This window comes from Gadus macrocephalus, chromosome 9, assembly GCF_031168955.1.
Source record: "Gadus macrocephalus chromosome 9, ASM3116895v1".
NCBI lineage: Eukaryota > Metazoa > Chordata > Actinopteri > Gadiformes > Gadidae > Gadus > Gadus macrocephalus.
The window spans coordinates 9,021,469-9,034,233 of NC_082390.1; the positions used below are offsets into that span (position 1 = coordinate 9,021,469).

The window sequence follows — 12,765 nt, forward strand, 5'->3', positions numbered from 1 at the left end:
GAGACTCTCAAATCCAAAGCGACCTACAATAAGTGCATTTGTCAGTAGAAAGGGAAACGACAGTATATCTCTGTTGGTACAGTAAGGATGTTCATAGAACCAAGTGGCAAGCACTAACAATCACCAGGTTAACCCATTCCTCGTATGCAACAAAGATAGCTTGGATAAGATGATGGATGTGATGCTAAGCACTATTTTTAAGTGACAGGATGTACAATATACAAAGTGCGTCAGAGGGGGTGTAGCAGAGCTCCGTCCTCATGTCTGCTCTCCTTCTCTCCTCCACAGTTGCTCCAGCAGGCCACGTCTGCCGGGACCGCCCAGAACAGCTTCAGCGGCCTCCAGCGACTAGGAGGTAGGTTGTCTCGCCTCTCTCTCTCTCTCTCTCTCTCAGTTGTCAAGGCAACAGTCTCCGGTTTCCGAGCTTCGGCGTTATGAATGAACAGAATCGCGCGCCCAGCAGGCTCGGCTGTTGCCAGCTCGCGGTGCCGCCGGTAACAAGCCCGTCAACACTAGGCGGCGGTGTGACTTTCCCGGGGCTTTGCGCCCGACGCCGGGGGGAACGCCGGCTGCTCCGACAAGGCTTTATTAGATTAGTCCGCTCATGGAGTGGAAGAGTGTTCTAACGTGGAGGAAGAGGAGCGAGAGAGGGAGACGCCCTGCTTCTGCTGCTCTACCGCGATGCCTTCACGGTGTCGTCGCAACGAGCTTAAACCTATTGTTTAAGCTCTGCGCCATGTTTCTAGACTCCTCCTTCTTTGTGTTGAATAGAAATATCCCGTACGCACATCTGAACGGGCACGGTTTGTACCCAGATCGAAGCGTGTTAGCGTGCGGAAGCAGCCCTTGTTAGTCCAGGTGATTAATCAGCAGCGTGTGACATAGGAGGCGGTCTGGGGTCAGACGTGGTCCTGTACTCCGTCGTTACGACAACAGCAGCAGCCTGAGGCCGCTGCTCTCCTGAGATGGAAAGGGACTGTTATTGCTGCTTTTGGCAGCGTGGTGGGCAACATGCCCGGCTCAGAGATAATTGAAATATAGCAATTATCCCCCCCCCCCACAACACAACCCTAATTCGCTGTCAGTTGATACGGGGCTGCGGTGAAGTGTAACCACGATCACCATGACGATAGCTGGTCCATGATCCACGTCGTGGCCTGGCTGGTCCATGAAGCTGTCTGGCTGGTCCATCCACGACGCTGCTTAGCTGGTCCAGCACCAGGTCTAGTTGGTACATGCTCGTCCACGGAGCACGGCCGTTAGTGTCGAGTCATGTCCGTTGTCATCGGTAACGAGCCACGGAACAGAATGGCAAAACGCCGGCCCTTACAGCTATAACTGTTGTTGTCCGGTATCGACTCAGACGTGGATTATCCCCAATCAATACTGCAAACAAGCAAGGCATTTTAGGAATGCCTGTTTATTAGACGACTGACAGTTGATCAATGTTCTGGTTGTGGACGTGGTCTACTGCCATGGCAACAGGACGGGATAACGTCTCGGACGCGTTGAGGCACGGTACGGACGGAGGACGTGCAGAACTGATCTCTGTATCTCGCCGAGTGCGTTCGCCGTGGCGGCTTTAACTGAGAATAAGGTACTTAAAGCAAACAATCTCTGATCTCGCTTCTGATCCCAGTAAAAACCAAAAGCTTGTTAATTCTTAAACGTCCTCTAATTGCGGCGCTGCGTCAGACTCTGCCCCCCCCCCCCCCCCCGCCATGTCGACCCCCCCCCCCACCCCCCCATCTTGCTGCCTACCGCCCAACCATCCTTCATTTACTTTATGAGTTTTATAATCGCCCTAATAAAGACTTTACGAGAACCCCCTCCACTGGGTGTAAATATACACGGGCTCCGTGTGTCTGCGCTAAGCGTATGGTCACTGCGGTAACGGCCTGCTCCCCTCGTTAAGTGACAGATTGTCGTACCAGTTTCTCCCCCTCTCCCCCATCCTGTTCGGGTATTGGGGAGTCGGGGCTGCGTGCGTGTGTGTGTGTGTGTGTGTCTCTATAACGTCAGTGTTCTTGTGCGTTCCCCCCTAGCAGCCGGTGGGTTGGCCGGGACCGGAGCGGGCGCGGCCATGAACACCCTGGCCTCCCTGGGCACCCTGCAGGGCCTGACCGGCACCTCCATGGGCCTCAACAGCCTGAACGCCCTCACCAACAGTGTCACTGGTAAGCCCCGCCCCCTTAGTTCTGACGCCCGGCCCCTGAGGAGAACGTGAGGAGTCAGAGGGACATTTCAACCAGCTGGTGGCTTAACACGAGCCGGGCCGCTCAGTCTTTCACTACTGTTCAATAGTGATGTTGATGTCTCTAAATTCTCAAAGTGAAGTCTATATATTCTACCAATATAAATGGATTGCCAGCCAGTACCTCAGTCTGTGTACAAGAATCGTACTTGCGACGCTCTGAAAGCCCTCCCGCCTCAGGCTTCCCAGTTAGACAAGCTAGTTCCCAATCAGCTTTTGGCTTCTGAAGTCCCCTCCCCCCTTCCCCGCTGAGTAGAGGAACAGAAACTGATACCGCCCTCTCAACAACTGTTGGCCCCTCCCTCCCTTCCTGTAAATAGCCAGGCAGTTGGTCGTCTCGTCCCCCCCCCCCCATAAAACCGAAACCAGAAGCTTGCTGACGAGCCCACTTCCTCTCAGGATTTCCACTACTTCCTCCCTGATGCAACACTTAACTCCTCCCTGATGCAGCACCTTAACCTTAACTCCTCCCTGATGCAGAACCTGAACCTTAACTGCTCCCTGAGGCAACCATACCGTCGCCATTTTAATTTATCTTATACAAACAGAGCCTGAGTATTTGCACAACACGCATCCCTTTGTTATTAATTGAGTGTGTGTGTTGATGTGGGTTGGAGTCTTAATGCGGGTCTGTGTCCAGGTATGGGGGCATTAATGCGGGTGTGTCCAGGTATGGGGGCATTAATGCGGGTGTGTCCAGGTATGGGGGCATTAATGCGGGTGTGTCCAGGTATGGGGGCATTAATGCGGGTGTGTGTCCAGGTATGGGGGCATTAATGCGGGCCTGTGTCCAGGTTTGGGGGTATTAATAAGGGCCTGTGTCCAGGTATGGGGGCATTAATGTGGGTGTGTCCAGGTATGGGGGCATTAATGCGGGCCTGTGTCCAGGTTTGGGGGTATTAATAAGGGCCTGTGTCCAGGTATGGGGGTATTAATGTGGGTGTGTCCAGGTATGGGGGCATTAATGTGGGTGTGTCCAGGTATGGGGGTATTAATGCGGGTCTGTTCAGGTATGGGGGTATTAATGCTGGTCTGTTCAGTAAGGCTGGGGGTAAACGATAATTTATTAAACGATTAATCGGGCGATTATTTTATCGATTAGTCGACTAATCTAATGACTAATTGGACGATTATCTATTTTTCTGTTGCTCGATTAATAAAAACCATAATGTATCTCAAATAAATACCAAAAAATTCTTAATAATATACTTTATTTAATACGGAACCCGTAAAGGGACATGAAAAAAATGTGTGCGTATACTCTCTTGCGCTCCGCCTCCAACTACGAGATGGTTAGTTACATCTTTCCTGCTGTCGGCTCCCAGACCGAGGAGCGCAGGTGATACGTTCCCTCCAGGGCCGATGCTCTCTTGGGGGCATGACCCTTCACTTTGACCGACGTGAGTCTGCTTATAGGTCGAAATATGATGGAATGAAGCGGCCACCGATTCTTGACAGGCTGGGTACTTTATTCTTACACACAACCGGACTCGTTCATGACTTCACTAGACTGACACGCACGCTATCGCTCGCTCTCCTCGCTCGTCCACCTACTCGCTGACGACACACACACACACACACACACACACACACACACACACACACACACACACACACACACACACACACACACACACACACACACACACACACACACACACACACACACACACACACACACACACACAGCCAGTGATATGCGCACGATATTTCCCCATGCTCATGAGATACTTTCTCGTGCGCACGAGATACTTTCTCGTTTGAGATGCTCCAACATTGCTGTCGTGCTCTTGTGATATGCCAACTCCATTTGGCAAAGAGTGCAAATCACAACACCTTTCCGTTTAGGACTTAACTACTAAGTATTTCCATACCTTTGATGATTTCGTGCGCGGACTTTTTCCTTTATTGTGACTTTCGTCCATTTCTCCGTCGAAAATCGTCGACGGAGAAATTTGACGTCGACGAATTTTTGGCGTAGACGTCATCGACGCGTCGCTACAGCTCTACTGTTCAGGTATGGGGGTATTAATGCTGGTCTGTTCAGGTATGGGGGTATTAATGCTGGTCTGTTCAGGTATGGGGGTATTAATGCTGGTCTGTGTCCAGGTATGGGGGTATTAATGTGTGTGTCAATGTTTGGGGGCTCTGAACGGGTGTCTTAATCTTAATGTGTGTGTGTGTGTGTCCTCAGGTATGGGTGCCATGAACAGAGGTCTTAATGCAGGTGTGTGTGTGTCCGGCTATGGGGGGTCTTAATGCAAGTGGGTGTGTCCGGTTAGGGGGGGGGGGGGGGGTCTTGATTTAAGTGTTTCTTCGTCTCTCCAGGTATGCGGGTCTCAAGAACGGGGGTCTTTATCTTAATGTGTGTGTCTTCCCAGGTATGGGCGCCCTGAACGGGGGGCTGGCGGCCTCCATGGCCAACGGCACGGCCTCCATGGACGCGCTGACGCAGGCGTACTCGGGCATGCAGCAGTACACGGCCTCCGCCCTGCCCTCGCTCTACAGCCAGAGCCTGCTGCAGCAGAGCGTGGCCGGCAGCCAGAAGGAAGGTGTGTGTGGTAGGATAATGCATTTAATACATCCCTTTTATAATCACCGCCACGAATGAATGCATGTTTAGATGTGTTAGTGATAAAGATGTTCAGATATGTAAATGATAAAAAAGATATTGCTAATTGAAAATGTGTTGTTTTTTTGGGGGTTGATTTGATAGTTAATACGATGGTACTTAAAGGATTTGGCCGGTGGGTTGACCCAAGGGGTTAATCGGCGACGTTGTCTCTGTTCGAGATGTGAGTCAGCCATCTTGTCAGTTACAACTGACCCCCTCTGAGACTGAGGCAGGAGGGCTTCGTTAAAGGTCCAACTGCTCTCCTCTCTGGTCCCTGAGCAGAGAGTGGAACACGTACCCAGACCTGAGGGTTGTTGGATAAAGCTCCCTACAGGAGAGGCTCTCTTGGCTGCTCAGATCCTACTGGTGTTGGAGCGGACACAGCCAGCCTAGGGAGCGGCTGAACATTCGTACTGGAGTCTAGTTGGTATTTATGGTCCTTGGCTCGCAAACCGACAGACTTCAGAACAAGTCGACACTGTGACAGAGGGGAGGGGGGGAACAGAAACCTGATCATCTCTCTAACCTGGGGTGAAATCCTTTAAAACATAACAATCTAATTGTGTATTTACATATTATAATTGATATAGATATTACATGTAGAATAGTTGTTGATTGTTGAATGTGTTTTGATTGTTGAATGTGTTTTTTTACACTTGTTTAACTTTCCAGTGAGATGCTAGATTGGTAGTCCACTACTGTACAGTTTGATAAAACATGCTTTAATAGTACCATGAGATATTATGATTCTAGCACCGATACAATCTGTATCGCGTATATGTGAATAGTATGTTCTTTAAAAATTGCTACACAATATGCTGATTTTTGTTGCTACCTTTAGTAGGTTTATTTTGTGTTCTTATTTTATTTATACTTTAATTTATACTAAGTTTAATTTATAATTCTATAGGTATGAAATTTATGCTCAGGTTTTATAGGCCAGTTGTGTCTACCATGTTTTCACATGAAAGTGGCAGAACAAATAATATAAATGAATGCTCAAGTATTTAGCTGAGCTCTCTGGCCCAGTGTGTGGGCCTGCCGTGAAGCATCTCGTCTCTCATTCGTGTCTCGGGGCCCTGTGCTTCCCTCCCCGCTCTGTAGGACCGGAGGGGGCCAACCTGTTCATCTACCACCTGCCCCAGGAGTTCGGGGACCAGGACATCCTGCAGATGTTCATGCCTTTTGGGAACGTGGTCTCTGCCAAAGTCTTCATCGACAAACAGACCAACCTGAGCAAGTGCTTCGGTAGGTCCCCCCCCCCTCCTCTGAGCTCTCTCGTCCTTCCTTGAAACGGACCCAGTGGACTCTTACGTAACGTCCAGACCTGGTGAACAAGTTCACCTTCTACTTTAAATCATTTACATTCAGGGATTTCAGCAGAAGCTTTTATCCAAAGTGACTTACAATAAGTACATTGGTCAGAAGAAAGAGAAACCATAATACATCACTGTTGGTACAGTAACTGTTGGTACATACATAGGACCAAGTGCCAAGCATTAACAATCACTAGGTTGACCCATTCCCCGTATACAACAGAGATGGCTAGGATAAGATGCTTCACCATGCTAAGGACTGTTTTAAGTTTCAGGACGTACGACATACGAGTTGGAACCACCGTTAAATAGGGGTGGGAATCTCTTGGCAACTCGCGATTCGATTCCGATTATGAGGTCAACGATTGGATCCCATAACGATTATCGATGCCTCTCGATGCAAATTTTTTTTTTAAATTTCAATGCGTGATTTTCATATATATATATATATATATATATATATATATATATATATATATATATATATATATATATATATATATACACACACGCACACACATCTGAGTTTGCTACTCAGAGTTTGCTCATCACTTCCTACTTTTGTGATGATCATTAAAGACTTCAACAGATGAATTAACTTATCTAATATTTTATTAGAGAAAAAGCTTTGTCACAAATATGACTTTCTATGAACAATGCAATAATCAATGCAGCTTGCATTGCAACACAATATGGAAGTATGTAAAAAAAAAAAAAAAATAGGTCTCAGTTTTCTTTTCTTTCTAATCTTGACAAATCAGATTGGCCAATACACACTGAAGATAAGTAAAATAATTTAAAAATTACTAAAATTATCCCCCTCTGGCGAACAGAATGTTGCAGCAGGCGAACAAATTATTATTCTCATCTCATTTCATCTCATTTTCGACCGCTTATCCGGGGTCGGGTCGCGGGGGGAGCAGCTCAAGCAGGGGGCCCCAGACTTCCCTTTCCCGGGCCACATTGACCAGCTCTGACGGGGGGATCCCGAGGCGTTCCCAGGCCAGTGTTGAGATATAATCTCTCCACCTAGTCCTGGGTCTTCCCCGAGGTCTCCTCCCCACTGGACGTGCCTGAAACACCTCCCAAGGAAGGCGCCCAGTGGGCATCCTTACCAGATGCCCGAACCACCTCAGCTGACTCCTTTCTAAGTAAAGGAGCAGCGGCTCTAATCCGAGTTCCTCACGGATGGCTGAGCTTCTCACCCTATTCCCTAAGGGAGACGCCAGCCACCCTTCTGAGAAAACTCATCTCGGCCGCTTGTACCCGCGATCTCGTCCTTTCGGTCATCACCCAGCCCTCATGACCATAGGTGAGGATAGGAACGTAGATCGACCGGTAGATCGAGAACTTTGCCTTGCGGCTCAGCTCTCTTTTCGTTACAACGGTGCGGTAAAGCGAACGCAATACCGCCCCCCGCTGCTCCGATTCTCCGGCCAATCTCACGCTCCATAGTACCCTCACTCGCGAACAAGACCCCGAGGTACTTGAACTCCTTCACTTGGGCTAAGGACTCATTTCCTACCCGGAGTAAGCAATCCACCGGTTTCCTGCTAAGAGTCAAATTATTATTATTTTTTTTTATTCCGATTATTAATTTATCTCAATCGAGACGGAATCTTTCTAGAGAATCGCGATGCATCGAAGAATCGATAATTTTTCCCACCCCTAGCGTTGAACCCGGTAGAGCGCAACGACTTTATAAAGAGCGTAACACGCCTCCCTCCTCTTCCTCCTACAGGCTTCGTCAGCTACGACAACCCTGTGTCCGCGCAGGCCGCCATCCAGGCCATGAACGGCTTCCAGATCGGCATGAAGAGGCTGAAGGTTCAACTGAAGCGCTCCAAGAACGACAGCAAGCCCTACTGATCCCCCCCCCTCCCCCTTTACCAACCCCCCCGCCCCTGCTTCCCCGTTAGCACTGCTAGGGTAAGTGCACCGACCACCCGGGCCCCCAGCGGCAGAGGCAGCGAGGGGGAGGGGGGCGGGCTCGTCTTTCTAAGTCTATTCTACTTTCTTTTTTTTATGGTTGCCAATTCCCATGTGCCATTTTTGAAACGGTACCTTGTACAACATTGAGTTCCTCCATGTGTTTCTTTATTTTTTGGATTGTTTCTCAAAGTGTTTTAATTTAAGTGGATATTTATGACGGTCGCTGGTTTTTCAAAAGGCACGCGTTTGTGTCCTTTTTTTTGTAGTTTTAAAAGATTTACAGTTTTGACATTTTATTGCCATCACATTTCATCGCCTGCAGGGGGCGCTAGAGGGAAGGCGTGGCCCCAGTGTTTAGCCTCCCTGTGTGTGGAAACCCCGTCATTGCTACCACCTTAGCTCGTTAGCCCAGCTCTGCTCTTGTCTGTCTCGCTAATGTCTCTGTAGCCACGCCCTGTTCAGTTAGGCCGCCTCCTCTTCCTTACAATTTCTTCCAATCATTCCACACACACACACACACACACACACACACACACATACACATACACACACACACACACACACACACACACGGAGGGTGGGTCCAGGCGGATCTCTTGGGTGCCAACGATATTATTTGCATGGGGAGGGGAGAAGGAGGGGCTTCTATCATATGCGTTGGTGTTTTCGCTTCTTTTGAATATCCGTGTTGTCTGTTCGTCAAAGGGCTCAGGTCACGGTGGGACACCCGACTCCTCCCTGTCGTCTGTTTGTAAGCTGTGAGTCATTGCTCTATGGTTCCTGTGCTGTGGCCCTAACTTCTCTCCCTCTCTGTCTCCTTCCTCTCGCTCTCGCTCTCGCTCTCTCTCTCTCTCTCTGTTCCTTCTGTCGTCTCTATCTTTTATGTTTTTCCTCCCTTTTAGAACAACTCTCCATGCCTGTTTGCCCATCATTAGCCTAGCATGCCTCCATGGTGTTGAACAGCCAAACCCTGGCCTCATCATCCCACCATTGTCTGTGGTGTCTCTCTCTTAAAGCCCGCCGACCAGTACCTGGCCACCCACTGACCCCCTGACCCTATAGCTCAGTCTGATTTCTGCATGTATATTGCATTTCTTTTTGTTTTTTCTTAAAAATGTGACGGGTGGTAGGGTGATGAAGAAAATCAATGTGAAAACGTACCTACTCTCAATTCATTTAAGAGATTTCTTTTTTGTAAATGTTTAAAAGCCTGTGGGATTTCGTTATTTTTTTCTTTTTCTTTTTTGTTTTAAGAAATTAGCTTGGTTTTGATGTTGCTTTCAGTTTACCTCTCAGTAAAGTTAACTTGAAAGTTGAATACAGGGACTGGCACGAAGCTGTGCCATTTGGTGCCATTAGCAATATGTTGGCTTCTAAAACGAATGACCACTTTCCAACCCTTTGGAAGGTCAGACAGGGGCCCTCAGTGCTCTTTGATGGTTTCTAAATTTTGCGGGCAGTGTAAAGATTTCCACTAAGGCTGTTAAGATAAAATGTAATTTTTATTTTTTTTTGCTTTACATTTATTAAAAGAAAATCCAGTGCATTTGCTTTCTCCTCTTTCAGAGCTATCGATGGCACAATAAAAAGGTCCATTTGCTCTGGCGGGAGAAATGGCGACCTACACATGAGTCAACTTTTTTAGAACTGATTCACAAATAGACAATCTGTGGTTTAAATGCACACTTAGATTACCTATATTTTATACCATTGAATCTAGAGAAGTTTAACTAACAGGAACCCAGACCAACGCGGGTTTCTGTCATCCGTGACCGCGTTCTTCAGTTCATGAAGTTTTTAAAGAGGACGAAATTAGTTTGCTCGAATCCAAACAGCCTTCTGAGTGTCGTTTCTTAGTAGAGCAACGCTCGAGTTTGGGTGACAAAAGAATCCTCTGCATTCATTTTCTATTTCGCCCTCTTAGGGGGGGGGGGAAATAACTTATACTTGGTATGGAAGGGTCCCAACTCAAACATGTCGTTTTTTTTTCCCATTCATTAAAAAAAGGTCACATTTTGTGTAAAATTTCTGTGGTACGTCTTGACAAGTTTCGGTGAATATCCTTGTTCATTTCATTTTTAATTGATGTTACCTTTTTTGATTTAGTGTGGATGTTTCACATTTAAAGATGATTTAATATGGAATAACAGATGCCAGACATATTTTACAAGTGCCCATGTATCATTGTTTTTTCTTTCTTCGTAATTTCTCGTGATGGTACCCAAATTTAACTCTCACCGTAACACGACACGTTCACACACACATTGCTGGATAGACGCAGTACGCTTTATAACGCACCACCACCCATGGGAGCCCCTGAACCACGCCTCAGACACGAGGTCCCCCCCGCGGCCCTCTGCACATTTTTATATAAACACGCCCGACGTTGTCCGTTCTAAAGTGGCACGCTCTTTACGTTAATTCAGTTTGGTTTTCCCGGCAGCAGCAGCACCCAGAGTCAAAGAATCGCACCACGGTCACCGGAACACTTTGGTTCACGAATGCATTCCATTTTAACACAAGGTTTACAAAGTAAAAGTCTTTATTAGGGTAGACGTGTCGGGCTGACCCTGGTAATTACAGCTGCACCACAATCGCCCACGAAGGGTTTCCAAATACCGCGAGCACCCCGGCCGCCGCGGCACTAGGAGAAAACAATTGTCGACTCAGGGTTTTTCTGTGTGTACCGATGTCACACCGATGGGATTAAAATACTAAATGCACAATTGTAATCATCTGACACGTTCTTCTGTTCTATCGTTTTTTCTTTTCTTAGTTATTTAAAAATGATCCAAGATGGTACCAACATTTTTAATGTTTTTTCGTTCGGAGCATCGCCAGAGTTAAGCACAAACATGGGAGAATCTTCCATTTCACTGTCGTATGGGCGGTGTGTCCCAGTTAAAAAAAATACAACGGTACCACGGATTTCACTTTTGAATATGGGTTTGTGCTTTTTGCAGCGTGGTTTTCTATCCAAATGCAATACAATACTCAAAGTGCCATATGTGTCTAAAAACTGCCTACACATTCTATTAGGCCTTGGTTGGAGAGTTCGCAGTTTGACTTCTGAAGTCTGTTTATGCCAGTGTTATGAAGACTTGGTCCCAAGCTTGTGTTTTTGAGTTATTGATAAATGTGTATTGTGATGTACTACCCTTTTTTTTTTAATGATTTTTGGTCAAAACTTATGTACATTCACAATAAACTACCCTAAACGTCTAACTGTCAAACCTTGTTGTGGGTGTAAAGAAAAGACAAAAAAACATTGTGCTGTTAACACTTCACCAAGCGGCCACTGAACCAAAGCCGCCCTCGTTGAGACGTAAAGAGGGTTTGGTTGGGTGGTCTGCGCTGGTGAAGTGCTGCCAGTACTGATACATGAACACAGTGTATTTACCACATCGTAAAGGTCAAAGGTCGAGACTCTTCAGGGGCTTCCATTGCAAACTGTCATCTCTGGACCCTTCCACCCACGTTGTGTTCCTGTCTTCATTCAAAGTGCTTTTCTTTCTATAGTAGTACAGTAGGTTTGCATCTATCGATATTGTCTGGTCCAAGGAAGTAAAAAAACAAAACTAAAAAAACTAGCTTGCCCTGTTTAATTTCTTTTGTTCTGATATAGTCGTTAGGATTCTCATGGTTCACCAACAAGTTTCATAGGTGTTGTCTTGATAAAAGCCAAAAAGTGGGTGCATCTTGATGTGATCTGTACACATAAACTTTGTTTTATCAACTTTTTTTCAAATGGCTCGATTAAAGAAAAAAGAAAAAAACAAACACAAAAAAGAAAAAAACACGACAAAATGACAAATAGGATTTCCAATTTCTAATACTGGTTGTTCATATGTATTTTGTACCAGTGAAGCTTTTTATATTGGAAATTAAAGGAAAAAAAACTATCTTGGAAAAAAATGTGTCTGGCCTCTGACTGTGGCCCTGAGACCTGGCCTGGGGGTCGCCATGGTGATCAAGATATTAATACACTATTCATTTCTCATGTTGGGGGTGGGGGGTAGGATGCTCTTAATCGTGGTAAGTTTCATGTTAGTATCGTGCTGTCCCACATGATTTAGCATTCAGCAGCAGGATTTAGTAAACTTGTGTTTAGTAAACTAATTGTCTTAGTTTGATTAGCAGGTAAACTATCTGTTTAAGTTTGGGCTTTTGCTTTTGAACCTGTCGTTTCTGTTCCTTCCCATATCGGAGTGTGTAGAAAGACTCAAATGTTTTTTTGGTCAGTGTTAGTTCATGTGTGGTGTGTTTCTTTCTGCCTCTGTCTCAAATTAAACCATTTCCCCTAATATTGGATGTGTCTGTGTGTTGTGTGGTCCCGTTGTCCAGTGTTGTAAAGACATTTACAATCCTCCCCAGTGTGTCCTGTCTCCCTAACCTGTTTCTATCCATCGTGCTTCTTTGATTTGATTTGTTTGAGTGACGGCAGGCATGGGTAATAATGGGTAGGCATCATTAAGAGGTCCTCCAGGGACGAGATGAGGGAGGGGGGGGGGTCTGGTCCATGGTCTCTAAAGCATCTGTTGGGTCCACCAAGATCACCGCAGAGGGTAACAAAATATAATCAAGACCGCACACTAACACTTCACACGGTATTGCATTGCCACAAGTTTAATTAGTTTCCATATTTTATG

The 12,765-nt window shown here is 46.5% G+C and overlaps 1 protein-coding gene and 1 long non-coding RNA gene across 2 annotated transcripts in view; both read left to right on the plus strand.

Annotated features, from left to right (window-relative positions):
• The window catches only part of LOC132464941 (CUGBP Elav-like family member 2), a 15,371-nt gene extending 2,949 nt beyond the window's left edge, over nucleotides 1-12,422 (plus strand). Inside the window, exons 2-8 of the mRNA XM_060061575.1 lie at nucleotides 227-355; nucleotides 2,046-2,177; nucleotides 4,449-4,481; nucleotides 4,636-4,806; nucleotides 5,973-6,116; nucleotides 7,926-8,113; nucleotides 9,019-12,422. Of these exons, the coding sequence (XP_059917558.1) occupies nucleotides 227-355; nucleotides 2,046-2,177; nucleotides 4,449-4,481; nucleotides 4,636-4,806; nucleotides 5,973-6,116; nucleotides 7,926-8,053 (737 nt within the window). The 3' untranslated portion in view covers nucleotides 8,054-8,113; nucleotides 9,019-12,422. The remainder of the gene's footprint in view (nucleotides 1-226; nucleotides 356-2,045; nucleotides 2,178-4,448; nucleotides 4,482-4,635; nucleotides 4,807-5,972; nucleotides 6,117-7,925; nucleotides 8,114-9,018) is intronic.
• Nucleotides 2,188-3,938, plus strand: LOC132465050 (uncharacterized). The gene is made up of 2 exons (XR_009527443.1): nucleotides 2,188-3,142; nucleotides 3,205-3,938. It is a non-coding gene; the product is annotated as an uncharacterized LOC132465050 (long non-coding RNA).
• Nucleotides 12,423-12,765: the final 343 nt, after the last annotated feature.